Source organism: Peromyscus leucopus, chromosome 22 (genome assembly GCF_004664715.2).
Source record: "Peromyscus leucopus breed LL Stock chromosome 22, UCI_PerLeu_2.1, whole genome shotgun sequence".
Classification (NCBI taxonomy): Eukaryota; Metazoa; Chordata; class Mammalia; order Rodentia; family Cricetidae; genus Peromyscus; species Peromyscus leucopus.
Window position 1 is genome coordinate 7,253,744 of NC_051081.1, and position 25,000 is coordinate 7,278,743.

General features: G+C 44.4%; 1 protein-coding gene across 1 annotated transcript; it reads left to right on the forward strand.

The window, feature by feature from the left end:
- The first annotated feature begins 10,492 nt into the window (after positions 1-10,492).
- LOC114680855 (olfactory receptor 10T2-like) lies at positions 10,493-11,859 on the forward strand. Its single transcript, XM_028854021.2, has 2 exons — positions 10,493-10,528; positions 10,897-11,859. The coding sequence occupies exons 1-2, from the start codon at positions 10,493-10,495 to the stop codon at positions 11,851-11,853; spliced, it is 993 nt and encodes a 330-aa protein (XP_028709854.1). The 3' UTR covers positions 11,854-11,859.
- The last annotated feature ends 13,141 nt before the right edge of the window (positions 11,860-25,000 follow it).

Here is a 25,000-nt window from a genome sequence, read left to right on the forward strand (position 1 = left end):
CTCATGTCTCCATACATACATGTTAATATGACTCCAATCCCTCCAATGTTCAGGAGTCCCTGTAGAGCTGTTTTTCATTTTTAACAGATTATTCTGATAGCTCTAGGACCGTTAGAAAATCGTCTATCTTCCATCTGGGTTAGCCAGATAACCAAAACCAAATGCACACAGGATTTTTACCAGTCTGATAGTCAAAGTTGTTGACCTGATTCCTGAGGCTAGCCTAGGGTCCATGGTGCTTTGGTGAGCCAGTCCCAGCACCCCAGGAGGGCCAATCTCCAATGGTTAAAATGACCCAATGGTGTCGGGCAAGCAGCTGCTCCCAGTACTGTGAAGACCAGGCAGGTGAAAGCAGTCTCATTTCATGTCTGTGAAGCCAGAAATGTTGTAAGGGATGGCTAAGGGATGAGATGTCCATGCTGAAAGCCAGAAACAGTTTATTGTGTGTATACGATAGGCTCAGACATCAGGTCGAAAATGGAGCTCTGAGTTCAGTTAAACAGACTTTTTACATCACTTTCGCCCTGTTATCTGCCCCCTCCCCCAACACACACACATACATAGCAGTCTTGGGTGACATCTATTTTGATTGACTGAATTAAGTTTGCTTGATGTTAAATGTCCTCATGAGCAGGAACTTTTCCCTAAACACCAGAACTTACCACAAGTGCAGAGGAATGGGGGTGGGGGAGAACTGGGTTTCACAAGAGATGTGGGGCAAAGTCTTGAACCTCAAGGGAGCTCGCCAGGCAGGTGCGGTTCTTTTGTTTTTCACACTTCCACATTTCCACAGCATTTAGACTGAACTCTGGCTAGACCCATGCCACATTTGCCCTCACAAAGTGACTTGAACAGACTGTTTTGTCCACTTGGCCCTTGTCTCACCTCCTCTTGATTGCTTTTGAACTTTACTGACCAGATTTACATGCTTGTCCAAATCATTCAGCTCTACTACAGTCTCTCCTGTCTCCTGAAGATCATGTTCCACTATTGGAGTCAGCAGAGCCACGGAAGTCCCAGACCCGCCCCCAAGGAACCTGCTGCATTCCTTGTCCATCCCACAAACACAATCCTGTGCAGATCGGTGAGCTGAGCATCCAGCACGGCCTCTCTCTGCCCAGTTCCGTCAGTAAGAATGTACTTCTTACATCTCCATTCCTTGATGTCCATAGAGACCTCAGACAGCGATAGTCCGTTAGGGACTGATTTCCCTCATATTAGCTCAGGTCATGCAGTCTTTGTCTGGAGGAAGAATGCAGAGTTACTTGGTTTTTCTGTTTCTATAGCACTCAGACTGCTTCCGTCCACCTCTGTGTCCTCACAAGCCAGGATGTGACTGGCTTTTCCATTCTTGTTTAGAAGCATTTTCCAATTCAAGGAACTCATGTGCCAGATATTCCCTGACATAGCTTCTTTCTTTCTTCTTTTCTTCCTTCCTTTCTTTCTTTCAATAAATATAAGTAGCATTATATGGACTAAACAGGTTATACTTAGGAATGTGTTTGTATATGCATAAACATATATTCATGCAATAACAATTAGTGAAAAAAGAAGCCGTAAATTTGAAGGAGAGCAGGGAGAAATATTGTAATAATACTCTAGTATTAAAAAGAAAAATTTAGTTTATGTGTATGAGTGTTTTTGTCTGTGCATGTCTGTACATCACGTGTGTGCCTACAGAGGTCAGGTGAGAGCATTAGATCCCCTGGAACTGGGGTTATAGCTGGTTGTGATCTGCATGCAGGTAGTGGGAATTGAACCTAGGTCCTCTGCAAGGGCAGCCAGTGCACTTAACCACTAAGCTGTCTCTCCAGTCCCATGTCACAGTATTGGCTCCTGTTAAGTCCCAATGTTAAGGCTCCTGTCTGCATGTTGAATCACAGATTTTCCTTCCTCGCTATTTAAAATCAGACCTGAAGGGCATCTTCTATCACTACCATGTTCCCTTCATCTCTGCTCACTGTTGTTGTCCTCTATGCAGGTTTTTTTTTTAATTCTTAAAAATACTTGTTTATTATGTGTATGTGTGCATGCATGGGCAAGCATACCATATTGAATAATAAGTTGTAGGTAATGGTTCTGTCCTTCCACTGGAGGGATCCTGGGAATTGAATTCAGGTTATCAGGCTTGGAAGCAGGCACCTTTATCTGCTGAGCCATCTAGCCAACCCCTGTCTGTATGGTGAATCATAGGTTTTCCTTTCTTCTCTATTAAAGGTTGGACCTTAAAGGTATCTTTATTACTTCTACCATGTTCTCTTCCTCCTCAGTCTCTTGATCTTGTCATAAGTTACAAGTTTTTGGATCCTAGGAAGGACTCTTTGGCACAGATAAAACTTCTATTATTTTTGCACATTGACTGGCTACCTAGCTGTAAGAAATGCAAACCAGGCTGACAAGATGGCTCAGAGGACTAAGGCACTTGCCACCAAGCCTGATGATCTGAGTTCAGTCTTAGAAGCCCACATGATGGGAGGAGAGAATTGACTTCTTGAAGTTGTCCTCTGACCCAAAGCACACATTTGCTCCTGTGCATGCATGCATACATACAAACACATGCATGAGGACTTACACACACACACACACACACACACACACACACTCATAGAAAGAGAGAGAAATGTAACTTAAAAATGCAAAACAATACCTCCATTTTACCCCTTAATAATTATTAAGTGGCCTTAATAATTTCATCAATATCTGGCGCCCAACGTGGGGCAAATTCCAAAGGCCTGGGTGGCTCCCACCCTCAGCTTCCTCCCTGGCTGGAGGGTACCTGAAGCTTCAGGGTACCACAGCTTCTTAAAACCAGGAAAAACCTACACGGTTCCATTCCTGAAAAGGAACTAATGAGGTCTCAGTTCCACAGCAACTTTAGCCCCCAGACCAACGAAATCCCAGAGTGAGGTGTTCCCCCTCCTTCCCGAGTGCCAGCTCCCCGCCCTAGCCTGAGGCTTCCACAGTTTCACGAGGGCTTGGAGCCCTGCCTGCTAGCAGACCTCTTGTCTGCAGAGGTAGAGAGGGGCTTAGAGCGGCCTGGAACTCCCCAAGCCCTGAAGCTCCAGGGAGTCACCAAAACAACTGCCTACCACCGCCTCCTGCCTGTGCCCACTCTATGGCCTGCCAAGGCATTCAACAGGACCTGCTTTGGAGCTATACCAACACCTCCTGCTGGCTGAAAAGTGCTACTACACCCCCCAAACCACGGAAAGGTAAGATAGGCAAACCAGTGTCTTATCAAGTAAAAGTACTTGATAATTTTACACCTTTAAATTAACTGACAAATTTTGAGTAATTCTTATAGTATGGCCGACAACATTACCTCACAAGAATTTAAAAACCTTATTGCCTGTATGATGAATGACATTTTCCTGGAAACATACGACCTTCCTAAGGCATATCTGGCCTGTACCATTTTGACATTCACTGTAATAATTCACACAGTGTTCAAACACTGGTTTAATAATAAGAACAAAGATGAGTCATTATTGGGACTGATACAGGCTTTAAAAAATAGCAATGAAGACTTACAGAAAAAGATTCTCTCTCTGGAATCTGCTAACCAGGATTTACAGGTTTTCAAAGATAGCAATGAAGGCTTACAGAAAAAGATTCTCTCTCTGGAATCTGCTAACCAGGATTTACAGGCTTTAAAAGATAGCAATGAAGCTTACAGAAAAAGAATCTTTCTCTGGAATCAGCTAACCAGGATTTACATAAAAATATTCATTCTCTGGAATCTGCTAACCAGAATTTACAAAACAGGCTTGTACCCAAAATTGATTTTATTGATAATAAATATGTATATTTAATGAATAGAACACTAACTCTCCAGAGTGAAGTTGTGGCTACTCAGACACTATAAGGAAGAAAGATTATCATTAATTGATAAGATAAGGTCCATGGAATCATGTGTTTCAGAAGAACATAAAAACTTCCATGATTCCATGAGAAATCTGGAATCCCTTGCAAGAGAGGAGGTTTACTCCCTAGAACAGACTCTAAGTGCTTGTTTGCAAGCCCTGGAGGAAACTCTCAATAAACATGACAAGGGACCTAATAAGCAGAAGGTCAAGACCATACAGGTTGTAACATCTCCAAATGGCTCTCATACAATGACTTATCCTGTTATCACCCATGAGAAGCCAGCAGATGACACATACCCTGAGCCATATATGACATATACATTACAACCAACTTCAACAAGGGACTTTAAAAATATAAAGGAAGCAGTAGTTACATATGGAATATTCTCCACATACATAAGACAGATGTTAAATTCATGGTCTACCTCACATAGAATCATTCCAGATGACAGGCATCAGTTAATTTCAGCTGTTCTAGAATATAGCCAGCAGTTACAGTGGAAAAGCTGGTTAAGAGAGGAGGCAAAAAATTTAGAACAACAAGGTAAACTCAGAGGTTTTGTGATCTCCCAAGATCAAATACTTGGTGAAGGATGTTTTGCTGGCAGGAATGTACAAGCCACTTATGATGAGCATACAATATCCCTATGCCGTACAGCAGCTCTAAATACTTGGGAAAAAATTCCAGAACCTGGAAAACCAACTGAGGTATACACAAAGATATTTCAGGGACCGCACAAACCTTTCACTGATTTTTTTACAAAGGCTGAACACAGCTATAACAAAAGCTGTGTCAGATAAAGAATTAAGAAAAGTATTCACTGAGTCCTTGGTGTTCGACAATGCTAATGCAGAATGCAAAAGAATACTTACACCATTAAATATCAGATCAGCTCCTTTGGAAGAATGGATTCAATATACTAATGGTGTTGAGTCTCTTAACTTCAGTAATGAGGCTTGGATAGGAGAGACAAATCCCAGAGGTGAAAGAAAGCCCCATAGTACCAAATGTTTTAAATGTGGTACACCAGGTCATATAACTAAAAACTGTACATGGGGTCCTCCTAGAAGTATACTCCTTCTAGGAATAGCCTAAACAGGACACCTCATCCACCTCCTGGATTATGTAGAAGATGTGGCAAAGGCTGACATTGGACCAGAGAGTGCAAATCAAAAATAGATATACGAGGCAACCCTTTACTGGTGGAAAATGCCTCAGGGGGCCTCTTGCAGGTCCCCAAATCAAACATGATACGAACATTCCCAGCCACTGTGGAAGAAAGTCCTCTCCAGGACAACTAAATAAACCAATGCCTAATGTAAAAACTGATACTGCAATGGATGATAAAACAGCTCTGATACATGAATCACAGTTTACAAAGAACACAATAAAACAAATATTTTGGCAGACTTCTATAAATGAATAAAGACCAAAGCTTAGAATTCTAATTAAAGCCTGGTTCTGGAAGGCCTGGTAGACACAGGTGCAGATGTGACTATAATTATACCAAAATCATGGTATCCGAATTGGTCTCTTCAAGAGGTAGATGTCCAACTTCTAGGGACTGGAACCCTATATCAGATAAAACAGATTTCGAGATGGGTTGAATGCATAGGGCCAGAAGGACAGAGAGGAAGGCTAAAGCCATATGTAACAAATGTAGCAATAAATCTTTGGGGCTGAGATCTCTTACAACAGTGAAAAACCCAGATTAAAATTCCTACACTCTCAAAAAATGAATACAAATGAATGCATGTTTCTAGGAATGATATCATAACATGCTATAAAAAACAGTCACCAACCATTCAGGCTGGCCGCGAACTCCAGATCCACCTGCCTCTGCCTCCTTGATAACCGTTCCTTTGTATATAGTCTTGTATTAGGTTAGAACCTTCTTATTTAGACAAAAGGGGGAGATGTAGTGGGTAGCCATTCCAGCTTTGACCTGGAAGCTCCAACCCCCATTGAGGCTTTGGTAACAGTCACACCTATAAGGCAGGGATGAGAGAGGATGCTGAAGACCCAGGTTTCAGATGCATGGGCTCTCTTAGTGCCTGGACCCTGGACGCTGGAGGTAGACTGAGCAGAGTTCTCCATAGAACAACGCCAGACTGCGCCATGCCTTTCCCAGACTCTGTAAACTATCCATTCACTTGTGAGTTACCCCACAAAATAAACCTCCCAGCCAGGGGTGGTGGTGCACGCCTTTAATCCCAGCACTTGGGAGGCAGAGGCAGGTGGATCTTTGTGAGTTCGAGGCCAGCCTGGGCTACCAAGTGAGCTCCAGGAAAAAGGCGCAAAGCTACACAGAGAAACCCTGTCTCGAAAAAACCAAAAAAACAAATAAATAAATAAATAAATAAAATAAAATAAACCTCCCTTTTTACTACATGGAGTGGCCTTAATAATTTCACCAATAGTAATAAGCAACTACCCCTCATGGTTTGAGTAGCCAGTCCATCAGAGACTCGTTTCCACTCCCAGACAGCTCAGTTTGGTTGCACGTTCAATCACTCATCCCAGGGAGCATGTGGCCACCACTACAGTAAGGAGATACACCATCCCACAACACAGGGAGCAAGACAGTCATATCAGGATTGCCTCTGGGGACCCTCCACCTTCTCAGAGATCAGCCCCAGCCCCAGGTCTCAGCACGCATTGCGTGGGCCATGCAACCACTGCTCAACTCATCCTTGGTTCCATCAGTCTCTCCTCAGGCATTAATTATTGTGACTTTTTTGGAAAGACATAAGTGACAGTTTACCCCAGATGAGACACTAAGAGCAACGTGGAGAAACAATTCCAACCCGGTCTAGCTTAGTGAACCAGAGAGTTTCCTGAGATTATTTACAGGACTAAAAGTATCTGAAAAGAGCAAGCATGTGAGGACTGTGGAACCCTAATTTCGTCCCGAGCTTCCTGAGTAACAATATGAAATCATTGACTTCTTCCCCCCACAAACACAGGTCTTTGGGAAGCAGCCTTGCACAGCTGAGGTGGCACTGATTGCAAACTGGGAGCAGGGATGGAGTGAGGGATGTTCTGTGACTGCTGTCCCCAAAGGGGGATTCCAATTAATCCTTCCCTACTGTGAGGCTCAGGGCTGGGTGCTGGGGAAGAAGACCCTGGGGTGTCTAGCTCCAGGAGGGAGCACTCCTCACAACACCAGCCTGGCCCTGGGGGGCTTGTTAGTGACTGCAGAGCCTCTGTGGCAGCAGCTCCAGGGACCCCAGAATAGGAGAATGTGGGTCCTCAGCCCCTCCCTTCTTAGGCAGAGAGGGATGTTCACAGGGATGTGAGAGCCTATCCTGGCCATGGTGAGTTGAGTTCTGGCTGCAGAAGCCACCTGCCCAATGCCACCTTCAGTGAGACCTGAGAATGAGTGGAGGAGGAGAACGGTTTAGATTGCCTTGACAGTGACCCCCATCCATGGAGCTGGCTTGAACAGGGTTTAATTCCCATCTGAGTTGAGTCTGTGGGATCCTGGAGAATCCTCAGTGTGCTCAGAAGGGAACTAGAGGAGCTCCTGCCCCCAGCTCTGAACCCTTCAGACCCGGAACCCTGGGGCACAGGAGGTGGTGAGACAAGGTGATGAGTGGGTTTGGGTGTGTGGGGTACATGCTCATGCAGCCTGGACTACATGAGCACACACACACACACACACACACACACACACACACAAGCATGCGCACGCACACGCACACAGATCTATGTGGGGTGAGAGCTTGAAGCAGCAGGGAAGTAGGGAGGCACCAGACTCCCTCCCCAGCACTCCTGGCCCTCTGCCCTCCCCCAGTTCTCAGGAAGGATCCTGGGTCTGCCCCTGAACTCAGCACCCACAGGTAAGCCCTGCAGGCAAGCGCTGTTCTGGGGCCTTCATGGGGTGTAGATTCCATCATGGGCTTTAAGTGAGCAGATGAGGACTGCTGGTTCTGTGCTATCACGTGCTCTATGCAAGCTCTTTTGCTGTCGGAATGATGGAACGTGAGTCTGGAGAGAGGGCTCCAGGGTTAAGAGCACTTGTTGCACTGGCAGAGGATCAGCGCCCATCCGGTGGCTCAGAACTTATCTATTAACTCTAGTTCCAGGGGATCCAATGCCTTCTGACCTCTGCGAGCACTAGGCATGCACATAGCACATGCAAGCAAAACATTCATACAATAAAATACAAATAAATCTCAAAAAATTTAAGATGATTGGAACTGTAGTTATGTGTTTGAATCCGGTTTTCTGGGTCAACACAAAGGTGTGTTTCTTAATTAAAGGCATTAGAATACTGATTGATATCAGTAGAACTTCATTCTCTTTTTTTGTTTGTTTGTTTGTTTGTTTTTAAGGACTTTTTTCTGTGTATGTTTTTGGTGGTGTGTATGTGCATGTTTTGTGCATGTGTGCACACAGGTATACATGCAATTGAGGACCAGAGTTCAAATCTGCAGAGACCATGTATGTTCCAGGTAGACATGATGGTCTGCCTGCAACCCCAGCATACAGGAAATGAAGACAGAGGAAACTGAAGTGAGCTGGCTACCTAGATTAGCTAAATCAGTGAGTTCTGGGCTCAGGGAGATCCTGGACTAGCTAATCAGTGAGTTCTGGGCTCGGGGAGACCCTAGACTAGCTAATCAGTGCATTCCGGGCTTAGGGATACCCTAGACTAGCTAATCAGTGAGTTCCAGGCTCAGGGAGACCCTAGACTAGCTAATCAGTGAGTTCTGGGCTCAGGGAGACCCTGGACTAGCTAATCAGTGAGTTCCGGGCTCGGGAAGACCCTGGACTAGCTAATCAGTGAGTTCCGGGCTCAGGGAGACCCTGCCTTGATGTACTAGGTGGAGAGCAATTGAGAAAGACACTGGATACTAACCCCTTGCCCCCACCTTCATGCAAATACATGCACATATACACGTGCAAAAAATCAATAAATAAAAGGAGAAGGAAATGCAGTTAGCCCTTCTAGGGTGGCATCTGTATTGAACAGGTACAAACTTTAAGATCATTATTCCTTTAAACAATCTAGTACAACTATTTACATTAGTATTTAAATTACATTGTATCTTAATAAGTAATTTCAAGTTGATTTAAAGTGTATACAGGGATCCATGGATTGTATGGAAATAGTATGCCTTTTGTGTTTTGTTCTGGAGGCAGGAGCTTGCTGTGTAGCCCAGACTGACCCTGAACTCATGGCCCATCTATCTTATACTCACAGTGTGACCCATGTAAGACTTTATTGTCTTGTCTTTTCTTTTTTTGTTTGTTTTTTGTTTTTTTTTTTCAAGACAGGGTTTCTCTGTATAGCTTTGTGCGTTTCCTGGAACTCGCTCTGTAGACCAGGCTGACCTCAAATTCACAAAGATCTACCTGCCTCTGCCTCCCAAGTGCTGGGATTAAAGGTGTGTGCCACCACCGCCTGGCTGTCTTTTATTTTCTTGGGGTCCTTTCGGTGAGGTGTTCCATGCTCTTCAGCTTCAAAAGACAGATAGTGAACAGTTGAAACAACAGAGACAGAGGATAGCATGACTGTCCATATTATTGCACTTCAAGTTAATGTGTGTGTGTGTGTGTGTGTGTGTGTGTGTGAGAGAGAGAGAGAGAGAGAGAGAGAGAGAGAGAGAGAGAGAGAGAGAGAGAGAGAGAGAGAGAGAGAGAGCAGGGGAGTACAAGAGTGCCATAACTTGAGGGTGGAAGTCAGAGGACAACTTTCAGGAGTCAGTTCTTCCACCGTGAGGATTCAGGGATTGGATGTCAGTTTCCTTTAGCTGCTGAGCCATCTCAGCAGCCCCTGCGACTTGTTCAGCTTGTTTTAGTTACTGGTGTTGTTACCATGTCATTTTCGTTCTCACCATCGCTGTGGTAGTGGCACGCGAGCCATGGCCGCATTTGGAGGCCGGAGGACAACTTTAGGGAACTGGTTTCCTCTTCCCTCCTCATGTGGATGCTGAGGGCGGAAGTCAGGTCTCGGAACTTGCACAGCAAGTGCCTTTTTGTGCTCAGCCATCTCGTGGGGCCCTCAACAAGTGACTAATGGGAGTTGACAGAGAAGCCCCACGTCCCTCAGCCTTAAGGAGGGTGACCCTGAGGTGTGTGTTTCTCAACACTTTTCAGAGATTCCCAGTGTGATGTAATGGCAATCGCCTCCATGGGTAGGATTCCAGATTGACACACTTTATGTTGGCTGTGTCCCGGAACTGTCTCCCAGCCACCTCCAAAGTCATCGCTCTGTTTTGTTTTGTTGCTCTCTCTCTCGCTGTTTTCTTGTGAACGGTACTAGGCATTCAGCCCAGGTTCTCATGCCTGCTAGACAGGCAAGCTACCACTGGGCTAACCAGCCCCTGTCCGGTTTTTGTTTGTTTGTTTTTTGGATTACCCCTGAGATCAGTTATTTTCTCTTGGGTCCTTATGTAGGCTCTGCTTCTAGAGATATTCAGTGAAGTAACTGACTGTTCTTATTGACAGCTTGATACAACTGAGAATCACCTGGAAAGAGAGTCTGAATGAGGGATTCTCTGCATAGCGTTGGCCTGTGGGCATGTCTCTGGGAAACTGGCTGAATTCATGTAGACAAAGACTCAGCCCACCGTTGGCAGCACCATTCCCCAGGTGAGGGGTCCTGAACTGTGCAAGAATGGAGAGACCAGGCCAAACACAAGCAAGGAAGCAGGTGAGTACGCATGCATGCGTTCACCCTCTCTGCTCCTGGCTGTCCCTGGGCTGACTTCCCTGCTGTGACTGACTCTAACCTGGAGCTGTGAGCTAGGTTAACCCCATTCCTCCCCTCAGTTTCTTCTTGTCAGAGAGTTTCATACCGCAGTAGACGGTAAACTAGGACACTAACGTTTCTTCTTTCTCCCCCCACATGTGAAGTATCTTTGCCTTCTAAGTTCTTGCATATTGAGGAGATACCTCGCTGGCTGGGTAATAACTGAGCATTTCTGAGTCTCTCTCCTGTCTGCAAACCAGTGATGATCCTCCTGCCCCACCTGAGGCCTCACTGCCCTGCCTTGTCCCAGTAATCCTATCTCCTCTCAGGCTCCCGAGAAGCAGCAGGACAATGGGACCTGGCTGGTGACAGAGTTCGTGCTGGTGGGATTCTCCAACCTCCCAGAACTGAGGTCCACTCTCTTCACCTTGTTCCTCCTCACCTACCTGGTCACACTCAGTGGCAACGCCACCATCATCACCATCATCCAGGTGGACCGCACCCTCCACACTCCCATGTACCGCTTCCTGGCTGTGCTCTCCCTCTCTGAGACCTGCTACACCCTGGTCACCATCCCCAACATGCTGGCCCATCTGCTGATGGAGAGCCAGGCCATCTCCATCGCGGGCTGTCGGGCCCAGATGTTCTTCTTTTTGGTCTTGGGATGCAATAACTGTTTCCTGCTTACACTGATGGGCTACGACAGGTATGTGGCCATCTGCCATCCCTTGCGCTACTCTATGATCATGAGACCCGCCGTTTGCCTGTATATGGGAATTCTGATTTTCTGCTCTGGTTTCTCGGTGGCCTTGGTCGAAACCTGTATGATCTTCTCCTCGCCCTTCTGCGGCACGGGCCGCGTGGAACACTTCTTCTGTGACATCGCCCCTGTGCTGAAGCTCAGTTGTGCAGAGAGCACGCACAAAGCACTTGGCATCTTCTTCCTGAGCATCCTGGTGGTGCTGTTCTCCTTCCTCCTCATCCTCCTCTCCTACGCCTTCATCGTGGCAGCCATCGTGAGGATCCCTTCAGCCGCGGGAAGGCGCAAAGCCTTCTCCACCTGCGCGGCCCACCTCACTGTGGTCATAGTGCATTTTGGCTGTGCCTCCATCATCTACCTGCGGCCAGACTCTGGGGCCAATCCCTCCCAGGACCGCCTGGTGGCGGTGTTCTACACGGTGGTGACGCCGTTGCTGAACCCTGTGGTCTACACCCTGAGGAACAAGGAGGTGAGGGTGGCCCTGAAGAAGAACCTGGCACGGGGCTGCGGGGTCTGCTTGCGTTAATAAGTTCCCTTCCTAAAGTGGATATCCCCGCCCAGAAAACAAGAGCCTTTTCGGTGGTTTTTTTTTTTTTTTTTTTTTTTAATCTTTTTTTTAGACTTATTTATTTATTATATGTGTACCGCATCCTGCCTGCATGCCAGAAGAGGGCAGCAGATCTCATTACAGATGGTTGTGAGCCACCATGTGGGTGCTGGGAATTGAACTCAGGACCTCTGGAGGAGCAGCCAGTGCTCTTAATCTCTGAGCTATCTCTCCAGCCTTTTATATATATAAATATATATGCATGTATGTGTCTGTGTGAGCGGGACACATGAGTATACGTGCCTACTGAGGCCAGAAAAGGACCAACAATCTTTTGAGTTGGTGTTAAATATAACTGAGAGTCTCCTGATGTGAGTACAAGGAGTGAGTCCTAGTCCTCTAGAAGAGAAGGAAGCCATTTCTCCAGCCCATTTGTGATTTTGTTTTGTTTGAGACAGAGTTTCACTACATAACCCTGGTTAACCTGGAACTTACTATGTAGACTGCGCTGGCCTTGAACTCACAGAGGTCTGTCTGCCTCCGCCTCACTAACGCTGGGATTAAAGGCCAGTGCCTCCACGGGTTGTTATGGAGCACTCTTTTAATCCCAGAATGTAGGAGGAGGCAGAGGGAAGCTGATCTCCGAGTTCTAGTCCAGCTTGGTCTACAAAGTGAGTTCTAGAACAACCAGGACCACACAGAGAAACCCTGTCTGGAGAAAAAAAAATAGAAAAATAAATAAGACGTGCCATCAACATAGAATCTTCATTGACTTCTTAATGCCCCCATGCAACTGGTGTTGACAGATGGAACCTTTCCTGTGGATAGACGGCGTCAAGGTGCTGTCCCTTGGAGACAAAGGGGCCGGTACATCAAAGGTAGTGTGGGTATCATAGAACAGCCTAACTTCTTTTTTAATTTTTAAGAGACTTATTCTCTTCTTGTGTATGGTATATGTGAGTACAGGTGAGTAGGTACATGCATTTGAAGACGTTGTTGACTCCCTAGAGCTGGAATAACCGGCAGTTGTGAGCTGCCTGATGTTGGTGTTGGTGAAAAGACCAGGCAGACACCATAACAGACTGCTCAGGTCTTCTCTCAGAGATCAGACCTCCATTTCAGTTTCCTGAGACTTGAGCAAGCAGTTTCTGGGAGAGCCATGAACAAAAGACACAGTCCTTGCAGTAGCTCCCTTTCTGCGTGTATTCTGACTGTTCAAGGTTCAGCCAATTGTTTACTGTCTGAGACCCCTCAACAACATAGAGCTCCGTGCATGGGTCAATGTGAAAGCCTGGGCCACTGAGTCAGGCCCCACAGTCAGTACGTGCTAGGCCAGCCAGCTTCCATGGCAGCTCAAAGACAGAGCCTGGGACTTGTCCATGCCTACCCAAAAATGATAACTGTAACCCCCAACCAGTAAATTCAAAGGTTACATGTAGTGGGTAGCCATTCCAGCTTTGATCTGGAAGTTCCAACCCCCACTGAGGTTTTGGTAACTATCACGCCTACAAGGCATGGCTGAGAAAGGACCCTAAAGACCCAAGATCCAGATGTGCAGGCTCTCTTGGTTCCTGGACCTTGGACGCTGGAGGTAGACCAAGCAGAGTTCTCCAGAGAACACCGCCGGACTGCGCTACACCTTTCCCAGACCCTGTTACCTATCCCTTCACTCGTGAGTTACCCCACAAAATAAACCTCCCTTTTAACTACATGGAGTTCCCTTAATAATTTCACTAATAGTTACATACCCTTACCCAATCCTGTGATGCCAAGGCTTGTATCACCCTGCTTGCAGTTTTTCCCTTTAAAAACCCCTCACCCCGGGAGCTCAGGGCCATCCTCCTCCACCTGCTGTGTTGGAGTGTTGGACACAGACCAAGCCCGGGCTTGCTTGTAATCAATAAATCCCTGTGTGTTTTGCATTGGATATCAGCTCTGTGGTGGTCTTCTGGGTGGGGGGGGGGAGTCTCACGTCTTGGGCACAACACTGGGAACCTACCTCAGGTCCTCTGCAAGGGCAGTAAGTTCTCTTAACCACTGAGCCATCTCCCTAGCCCCAGGGGCCTAACCTTCTGACTGGGTTAATGTTGTTATTACTCGAATAGCTTAGTTACCCACAAGTGTTCTCATCTTCCTATCTCTGATGCTCATTTTACCTTCTAATTTCTGCCGTGGGATTATGAGGTTACAAGGAGCTCACCTGATGTGGTCCCTTCCAGAACCATAAGAAATAAATCCCTGTCCTTAATTATAGTACCTGACATATAGTTTGGCGGGGAGTGGGGGGGGGAGTGGGGGGGGGGGTGCAGCTCAGGGCAAGCTAAGGCAGAGCTTGGTACCAGGATGTCATAATAAATACCTGAAGATGTCAGAGGCTTTAGAATTGAGTAATAAACAGATGAAGGGAGGAGCCAAAGGAACACACTACAATAGCCCAGATTTCCATTAACAGAGCTTGCTGAGACTATCTGCAGCCCAGGCTGACCTGGAGCTCCATGTGTAGCCCACACTGACTTTGACTTGAAGATGATCATCCTGCCTCAGACTCCTGAGTGCTTGGATTTGCCCCCACTCCCAGGTCCACAAATGGAAGTTTTTATTACGTCAATTTCACTAGCATCTACATAGTGGTAGTTTGGTAAGCATTCTCAACCATGTCTATTAAAATATTCTGATGCCCACCCTCCCACATTACCCTCTTTCCCCTCCCACTCCTGCGGACCCCCTTCCTCTTCCCAACTGTTTTCTTCCTGTCTCTTTATCATTGTTGCTGTTGACTCAATGAGTTTAATTAAGGCTGTTTACATGATCCTAGGTAAAGAGTTATGTTGTGGGAGGGGTGGAGAATAAAATCTGCTGAGATAAGACCCGAAAGCCAGGTTCACACCAATGAACTTAAGACACGTGAATCTTTGAATCCCACCAGCTCCCTTTCCCCAGCCATGGTTGTAAACATCTGTCTTAGTGTCTTCCTCTGTTGGCACGTGTCCTAGTTTGGATTTCTATCGCTGTGAAGAGACACCATGACCATAGCAACTCTTATAAAGGAGAGCATTTCATTGGGGCTGGCTTACAGTTTAGAGGTTCAGTCCATTATTGGCTTGATGGATGGCATGGCAGCTTGAGGGCAGGCATGGTGCTGGAGAATGAGTTGAGAGTTCCACATCTTGATCCACAGGCAGCAGAAGCAACTGTGTGCCACCCTGAACAGAGCCTGATCAAAGGAGACCTCAAAGCCCACTCCCACAGTGACACACTTCCTCCAACAAAGCCACACCTCCTAACAGTGCCACTCCCTATGGGGGCCATTTTCTTTCAAACCACCACAGTGTGAGAGAATACTCAGACAAAAAACAAGTAAAGGAGAAAGAGTTCGTTCTGGTCCACAGTTCAAGGAGGGGATCCTCAGCGGCAGGGACATGGAGGCAGTAGAAGCTTGGAGCAGCTTGTCACATCATAGCCACAACAGCAGAGGAGGCAGGTTGCTATTCTGCTCTCTTTCTCCACCTTGTACAGTCCAGGAGACCAAAGAATGTCACTAACCACAGCAGATGGGTCCTCCCCCTTCAGTTAACACAACCACAGGAATCCTCCACGGGCATGCCCAGAGGCCCATCTCCCAGGTGATTATAGACCACACCAACCATCACAACTTCTTAGAACCCACCTAAGACCTCTCCCCCAAACATTATGGACCCCCCCAAGAACAACAGAATCTCACAGATGCTTACACATAAGTCAGCTGTATTAGGTACATGTGGGCCCCCTCTGTGGGATACTTTCATTTACAAAAAGCCAGAGTTGTGTGGCCCAGCAGACAGTGCAGCAGGAACAATAACTGTCTTTATCTACACAGTCCTCAGGAAAAAAGGCTCTCTCTTTTCTTGAGTGTTGCTACATACTTTAGCAATGTACACAAGTAGACTCCAGGGAGTAAATGCTAAAATACCAATGACATTCAAGAAAGGAGAGAGCTCTGGTTTGTTGAAGGCTGTTCCCACAAATCATCTCTTTTATCTTAAATGCCCCAAAAAGGCTCTCATGGTGAAGGCTTGGTCCCCTGTGCAGAAGCATTCAGAGGCAGGGGGCCCTTGGGAAGTGATGGGATCATTAGGGCTCTGACTCCATGGATTGAATGGCTGATGAATTTATAGCTTAATGAGGTTAGAAGTGGAGCCTCATTTTAAAAGTGAGCTCTCATCCCTGTTGTAGTTATTTGTTTGCTCTGTGGGGTTTCTGTTTGTTTTTAAGATACTGTCTTTGTATGGATCCCAAGTTAACCTTGAACTTGCTATTTACCCTAGGATAGCTTCAAACCCAGGATACTCTGCTGTGGGATGGTCTGTATGTCAAATCTGTTGCTTTGATTGGTCAATAAATAAAACACTGATTGGCCAGTGGCTAGGCAGGAAGTATAAGTGGGACTAACAGAGAGGAGAAAAGAAAGAACAGGCAGGCAGAAGGAGTCACTGCCAGCCGCCGCCAGGACAAGCAGCATGAAAAGATGCCGGTAAGCCACGAGCCACGTGGCAAGGTATAGATTTATGGAAATGGATTAATTTAAGCTATAAGAACAGTTAGCAAGAAGCCTGCCACGGCCATACAGTTTGTAAGTGATATAAGTCTCTGTGTTTACTTGGTTGGGTCTGAGCAGCTGTGGGACTGGCGGGTGACAAAGATTTGTCCTGACTGTGGGCCAGGCAGGAAAACTCTAGCTACAATACTCCTATCTCCATCTTGAGTACTAATTGCAGATGTGCAGCACCCACACCTATCATTCTCTCTCTCTCTCTCTCTCTCTCTCTCTCTCTCTCTCTCTCTCTCTCTCTCTCTCTCTGTGTGTGTGTGTGTGTGTGTGTGTGTGTGTGTGTGTGTTTTAGTTTGGGTCACTATTGCTATGATGAAACACCATAACCAAAGCAAGTTGGGCAGGAAAGGGTGAATTCAGCTTATACATCCACATCGCTGTTCCTCACCAAAGGAAGTCAGGGCAGGAACCTGGAGGCAGGAGCTGATGCAGAAGCCATGGAGGAGTGCCGCTGACTGGCTTGTTCTCCATGGCTTGCTCAGCCTCCTTTCTTATAGAACCCAGGACCACCAACCCAGGGAAACTGGAAGCTTTCAAGCAAGCTAGTCTGGCTTATAAAGTGAACAAAAGACTCTCTCAGAGGAGGAATGTGAGGTCTGACATCTCGGTTGTCTGCTCACCTCCTTTGCACATGCGCTGTGGCATGTTAGAATGTGCTCACCCCAACTCAAATACACATATAACTGCAGAGGGGAGAAGGAGCGGGGATGGGAGCAGATGGGGGAGAGATTTTAAAGAACCAATTAAGATTCTAACTATAGTTCTGGGGATATAGCTCAGTGGTAGAGTACTTGCCTAGCATGTATGAGGCCTTTTGTTCAGTCTTCAGCAACTCCCCCACCCCACGTATAACCCAACCATTTCACTTCCTTAGAGGACCCAGTGTAAACACAAGGTTATCTTTTCATTCACAAGATACAGAAACCCAGGGCTAGCAAGATGGTTGCTGGGGGAGGGGAGGTAAAGGCACTTGCCACTGTGCCCGATGACCTGAGTTTTCACCAAGTCCAACAGGGTGGAAAGGGTGGAAAGAGAGAACAGAGTCTCACAAGATGTCCTCTAACTGCAACATGCATGGTGAACACACAGAGATGGATGGATGGGTAGACAGATGATAGGTAGATAGATGCATACATAGATAGATACACACATACATACATAGACAGATGGATGATAGACAGATGATAGATAGATAGATAGATAGATAGATAGATAGATAGATAGATAATATCTTTTAAAAGAAGCTGGTAGTGGGGTGGCTTAGTGGATAAAGGTACATGTTTCCAAGCCTGGAGACCTGAGTCCAATCACATGCTAGAAGAAGAGAAATGACTCCAGCAAGTTGTCCTCTGACCTCTACATACCTGTAGTGCCCCCATCACCCCCCACACACAAAATAAATAATAAATATCAAAAACATTTTTAGAAAGATATAGAAATCCACCAAAGCTGCCCATGTAAATTTGTTTGTTTGTTTGTTTGTTTTTAAAGATTTATTTATTAATTATGTATACAGCATGTATGACTGCAGGCACCAGAAGAGGGCACCAGATCTCATTATAGATGGTTGTGAGCCACCATGTGGTTGCTGGGAATTGAACTCAGGACCTCTGGAAGAGCAGTCAGTGCTCTTAACCTCTGAGCCATCTCTCCAGCCCCTGTTTGTTTGTTTATTCATTATGTGCATGTAGGATTACCTCCAGAGCAAGATTCATGCAGGACCAACATCAGGCACTTAGATGACAATGGTCAAAGTCTTGTTGACATCCTGGGATGAGTGCTCAGTTAACTAGAATCCATACAACTCTCAGAATTGACACTCCAGCCGGCAGAACCTAACAGTGCAGTTGGACCTGATTATCCCTGCATGTTCCCTTCCTGGGTCTCCAAAGTCTCTGTCAGATTCATCCTCTGTCCGTCAGCACCCACTTCCCAGAGCTGGGGGTATAAGTCACTGGGAGTCACTTACCTAGCTTGTGTGACCCTGAGTTCCATCCCTACAGAAGAAAAGCATCTCTTTAAAAACAACCTACAAGGAAGACAGCCATAGCAACTCACGTCTGTAATCCTAGCACTTGGGAGGCTGTTTTAGTTTGCTTTCTATTGCTGAGATAAACACCATGACCAAAAGCAACTTGGGGTGGAAAAGATTTGTTTCACCTACAGCCTGTGTAGTTCATAGTGCAGAGAACTCAGGGCAGGAGCCTGGAGGCAGGAACTGAAGCAGAGACCATGGAGGAACAAAGCTTATTGACTTGGCCCTCCTGGCTCCTTCAGCCTGCTTCCCTATACAACTCAAGACTACCTGCACTGGGGTGGCACTGCCCACAAGAAACTCAGTCTTCCCACATCAACCACTGATCAAGGAAATGCCCCCACAAACATGCCACAAGCCAATCTAAGAGGCAATTTCTCAGTTGAAATCCCCTCTTCTCAGATAGGTCTAAGTCTGTGTCAAACTGACTAAACAAACCAGCACAGTGGCTGATACAGAAAGAACAGGCATTCAAGGCCAGCTTGGGCTACATAATAAGTTCCATGCCCTTTTCAGCTACAGTGTAAGACCCTCAAAAACAAAAACCCACATGGGAAAAGAATAGACACACTGATTCAAACTGGCTACCAATTTCCCCAGGAACCCAGGACATGCAGGTACATGCAGGCAAGTACTCTACCACTGAGCCGCACTTCGACTTCACCAATTTTTTCTTTATCTTCCCTTGACCTTAAAAGATACCATTAATAGGATATGGGGGGGGGTTATACCTGTAATCCCAGCAGCACCAGGGAGGTTAAGGCAGAAGGATGAGTTAAGAGTCTAGCCTGGGCTACATAAGTGAGACCCTGCATCAAACAAGTTAAGAAATTTAAGAACACCAGTTAAGAACTTTCTCTGTGGCTGGTAGGGTAGCTCAGTGGGTAAAGGCACTTGCCACCAAGTCTGAGGACCTGAGCTCATCTCCAGAATTTATACAGTGGAAGGGAAGAACTGACTCTCTAAATGTGTCTTCTGACCATCACATGACCCCCATGTGTGCCCCCCACATTCATATACAGAATGAATAAATAAATATGTAATAAAACACATGTTTTTACAATTTTTTACTTAGGCAATAGAGATAGCTCAGCAGATAAAAAAAACGATTGCCTAGAAAATCTGACAACCTCAACTTGCTCCCCAGACCCCAATGGAGGGAGAAAACAAACTCCTAAAAGTTGTCCTCTGACCTCCTCATGTGCTGCATGGAATACTCCTTCCCACACTCACACACACACACACACATAGTATACATACACACACACAATAAACATAAAATTTCAAGACGGTCCTGGTCTACAAAGTGAGTTCCAGGACAGCTAGGGCTGTTACACAGAGAAACCCTGTCTCAAAAAATCAAAAACAAAAATTTCAAGCTGGGCATGGTGGCCCATGTTTTTTAATCCTAATGCTTAGGAGACAGAGGCAGGCAGATCTCTGAGCTCAAGGTCAGCCTAGTCTACAGAATTCTAGGACATCCAGGGCTACACAGAGAAACCCTGTCTCAAAAACATTAATAATAGGCTGCTACAGTTGCTGGCCAGCAAGGAAGACTTCTGCAGGCAGGCTTCTCCAACACACCACATTGGACCCTGCAATCTACAAGACCCACTCCCTACCCAAACCCATCCATAACCCTCGGACCTCAGCGGCTCCCTGAGACACAGAATCCACCAGCTCCAATTAGACCAAGAGCTACGACTGGACCCAGAGTGGTCCCCCTGAGACACAGACACAGTAAGCACAGATTGGACCAAGAGCAGCTCACTCAGACACAGGCACCTTATATACCTATTGGAGGAAGAGATGGGTAGACACCAGTGCAAAAATACATACAACAACATAAAGAGCAATATGGCACCACCAGAACCTAGTAGTTCTACAATGGCAAGACCTGTACATCACAACGTAGAAGAAGTAGAAGAAAGTGACCTTAGAAATAACTTCATGAAGATGATAGAGGCCTTTAAGAAGGAAATGAATGATTCCCTTAAGGAAATTGAGGAAAAGACAAAAAAAAAAAAAAAGTTGGAAGAAATCAATAAATCCCTTAAAGAAAGGCAAAGGCAATAAAAAGCAATTAAACAGGTAAAGGAAACAGGTCAAGACCTGAAAATTGAAACAAAAACAATGAAGAAGACACAAACTAAGCGAATGGTGGAAATAGAAAATCTGAGTAAATGAACAGGAACTACAAATGCAAGCATAACCAACGGAATACACGAGATGGAAGATAGGATCTCTAGTGTAGAGGATACAATAGAGGAAATAGATTCATCTGTCAAAGAAAACACTAAAGCCAAAAACTTCATGACACAAAATGTCCAGGAAATCTGGGACACCATGAAAAGGCCAAACCTAAGAACAATAGGGATAGAGGAAGGAGAAGAATATCAATCAAAGGCACAGAAAATATACCCAACAAAATCATAGAAGAAAACTTCCTCAACTTAAATAAAGGAAATACCTATGAAGATACAAGAAGCTTATAGAACACCAAATAGACTAGACCAACCCCCAAAAAAGTCCCCTCACCACATAATAATCAAACCACTAAACATACAGAATAAAGAAAGAATATTAAGAGCAGCAAAGGAAAAAGGCTAAGTGACTTATAAAGGCAGACCCATCAGAATAACACCCAACTTCTCAATGGAGATTCTGAAAGCCAGAAGGTCCTGGACAGACATAATGCAGACACTAAGAGACCATGGATGTCAGCACAGACAAGAAAAACTTTCATACACAGCAAAACTTTCAACCACCATAGACCGAGTGCACAAGACATTCCAAGACAAAACCAGATTTAAACAATACCTATCCACAAATCCAGCCCTGCGGAAAGCACTAGAAGGAAAACTCCAACCTAAGGAAGGTAGATGCACCACAAAAACACAGACAGTAGATAACCCCACACCAGCAAATCCCAAAGAAGGGATGCACACACATACACACTACCACCAAAAGATAACAGGAATTAACAATCACTGGTCATTAATATCCCTTAATATCAATGGACTAAGTTTGCCTATAAAAAGACACAGGCTAACAGAATGGATATGAAAACAGGATCCATCCTTCTATTGCATACAAGAAACACACCTCAACTTCAAAGACAGACACTGTCTCAGAGTAAATGACTGGGAATAAAAGTTCCAATCAAATAGACTTAAGAAGCAAGCTGGTGTAGTTATCCTAATATCTAACAAAATAGACTTCAAACTAAAATCAATCAAAAGCAATCAGGAAGGATATTACATATTCATCACAGGAAAAATCCACCAAGATGAAGTCTCAATTCTAAACATTTGTGCCCCAAATGCAAGGGCACCCACATATGTAAAAGAAACATTACTAAAGCTTAAATCACATATCAAACCCCACACACTAGTAGTGGGAGACTTCAACACCCCACTCTAACCAATGGACAGGTCTGCAAGACTGAAACTTAACAGAGAAATAAAGGACCTAACAGATGTTATGACTCAAATGGACTTAATAGATATCTACAGAACATTCTACCCTAACAAAAAAGAATATACCTTCTTCCCAGCACCCCATGGAACCTTCTCTAAAATTGACCACATGCTTGGTCACAAAGCAAATCTCAACAGATACAAAAAATTGCAATAACCTCCTGTATTTTATCAAACCACCATGACTTAAAGTTAGAGTTCAACAACAACAAAAATTACAGAAAGCCTATAATCTCATAGAAACTGAATAATGCCCAATTGATTCACCCAAGGATCAAGGCAGAAATAAAGAAAGAAATTAAAGACTTCCTAGAATTAAATGAAAATGAATGTACTATATACCCAAACTTATGGGACACTATGAAAGCAGTGCTAAGAGGAAAATTCATAAAGAAGTTGGAGAAATCTCACACTAGTGATTTAACAGCACACCTGAAAGCTCTAGAACAAAAGGAAGCAAACTCACCCAGGAGGAATAGACACCAGGAAATGAGGAAATAATCAAATTGAGGGCTGAAATCAATAAAATAGAAACAAAGAGAACAATACAAAGAATCAATGAAACAAAGAGTTGGTGCTTTGAGAAAATCAATTTGATAGACAAGCCCTTATCCAAACTAATCAAAAGGCAGAGAGAGAGAGCATCCAAACCAACAAAATCAGAAATGTAAAGGGGGACATAACAACAGGCAACAAAGAAATCCAGAGAATCATCAGGTCATATATCAAAAACCTGTACTCCACAAAATTAGAAAATCTAAAAGAAATGGACAATTTTCTGAACAGGTACCACGTACCAAAATTAAATCAAGACAAGATAAACAATTTCAATAGACCTATAACCCCTAAGGAAATAGAAACAGTCTTCCTACCAAAAAAGCCCAGGACCAGATGATTTCAGTGCTTCTGCCAGAATTTCAGAAATTCTACCAGAATTTCAAAGAAGAGCTAATTCCAATACTCTTCAAATTGTTCCACACAATAGAAACAAAAGGAACATTACCAAACTCTTTTTATGAGGCTACAGTTACCCTGATACCCTAACCACACAAAGATGCAACAAAGAAAGAGAATCACAGACCAAATCTCCCTCATGAACATTGATGCAAAAAAATACTCAATAAAATACTGACAAATAGACTCCAAGAGTGCATCAAAAAAATTATCCACCATGACCAAGTAGGCTTCATCCCAGGGATGCAAGGGTGGTTCAACATACAAAAGTTTGTCAATGTAATACACCATGTAAACAAACTGAAAGAAAAAGCCACATGATCATCTCATTAGATGCTGAAAAAGCCTTTGACAAAATCCAACACCCTTCATGATAAAGGTCTTAGAGAAATCAGGAATACAAGGAACATACTAAACATAATAAAGGCAATTTACAGCAAGCTGACAGCCAACATCAAATTAAATGGAGAGAAACTCAAAGCGATTTCACTAAAATCAGGAACAAGACAAGGCTGTCCACTCTCCCCATATCTATTCAATATAGTATTGAAGTTTTAGCTAGAGCAATAATACAACAAAAGGAGCTCAAAGGGATAGAAATTGGAAAGAAAGAAGTCAAAATTTTGCTATTTGCAGCTAATATAATAGCATATATAAGTGACCCCAAAAATTCTACCAGGGAACTCCTACAGCTGATAAACTCCTTCAGTAATGTGTCAGGATACAAGATTAACTAAAAAAAAAAAAAAAATCACTAACTCTCCTATATACAAATGATAAACAGGCCAAGAAGGAAATCAGAGAAACATCACCCTTTACAATAGCCACAAATAATATAAAATATCTTGGAATAACTCTAACTAAGCAAGTGAAGGATCTGTATCATAAGAACTTTAAGTCTCTGAAGAAAGAAATTGAAGAAGATATCAGAAATGGAAGATCTCCATGCTCATGGATAGTAGGATTAACATATTAAAAATGGCAATCTTACCAAAAGCAATCTACAGATTCAATGCAATCCCATCAAAATCCCAACACAATTCTTCACAGACCTGGAAGACAATTCTATATGAAAAAACAAAAAACCCCAAGATAGCTAAAACAATACTGTACAATAAAGCAACTTCTGGAGGCATCACCACCCATGACTCAAGCTCTACTATAGAACTAGAGTAATAAAATCAGCTTGGTATTGGTATAAAAAACTGACATGTGGACCAGTGGAATTGAATTGAAGACCCTGACATTAATGCACACACTACAAACACCTGATTTTTTGACAAAACTGTACAATGGAAAAAAGAAAAATTCTTCAACAAATGGTGCTGGCATAACTGGGTGTCCAACATGTAGAAGATTGCATGTATATTGCCATGCACCAAACTCAAGTCCAAGTGGATGAAAGACCTCAACATAAATCCAGTTACACTGAACCTGATAGAAGAGAAAGTAGGAAGTACGCTTGAATGCATTGGCACAAAGACCACTTCCTAAATATAACATCAGTAGCATAGACACTGAGAGCAACAATTAATAAATGGGACCTCCTGAAACTGAGAAGCTTATGTAAGGCAAAGAACATGGTCAACAAGACAATATGGTGAGCTGGAGAGATGGCTTCAGAGATTAAGATCACTGCTTGCTCTTCCAAAGGTCCTGAGTTCAATTCCCAGCAACCACATGGTGGCTCACAACCATCTGTAATGAGATCTGGTGTCCTCTTCTGGCCTGCGGGCATACATGCAAACAGAACACTGTATACATAATAAATAAAAATCTTTAAAAAAAAAAAAAAGACAAAATGGCAGCCTGCAGAATGGGAAAAGATCTTCACCAATCCCACATCTGACACAGGGCTGATCTCTAAAATATATAAAGAACTCAAGAAACTAGACATCAAAATACCAAACAGTCCCATTAAAAAATGGGCTAAGAGCTAAACAGAGAATTCTCAACACAATAATCCCAAAAGACATTTAAGGAATTGTGCAACATCCTTACTCATCAGGGAAATGCAAGTCAAAACGACTCTGAGATACCATCTTACATCTGTCAGAACAGCAAAGATCA

Bases quoted from the DNA above. Each gene is read 5' to 3' on its own strand.
- LOC114680855 (XM_028854021.2), top strand. From the start codon at position 10,493: ATGGAGAGACCAGGCCAAACACAAGCAAGGAAGCAG. The intron at 10,529-10,896 runs GTGAGTACGCAT...ATCTCCTCTCAG, and splicing joins AAACACAAGCAAGGAAGCAG to GCTCCCGAGAAGCAGCAGGA.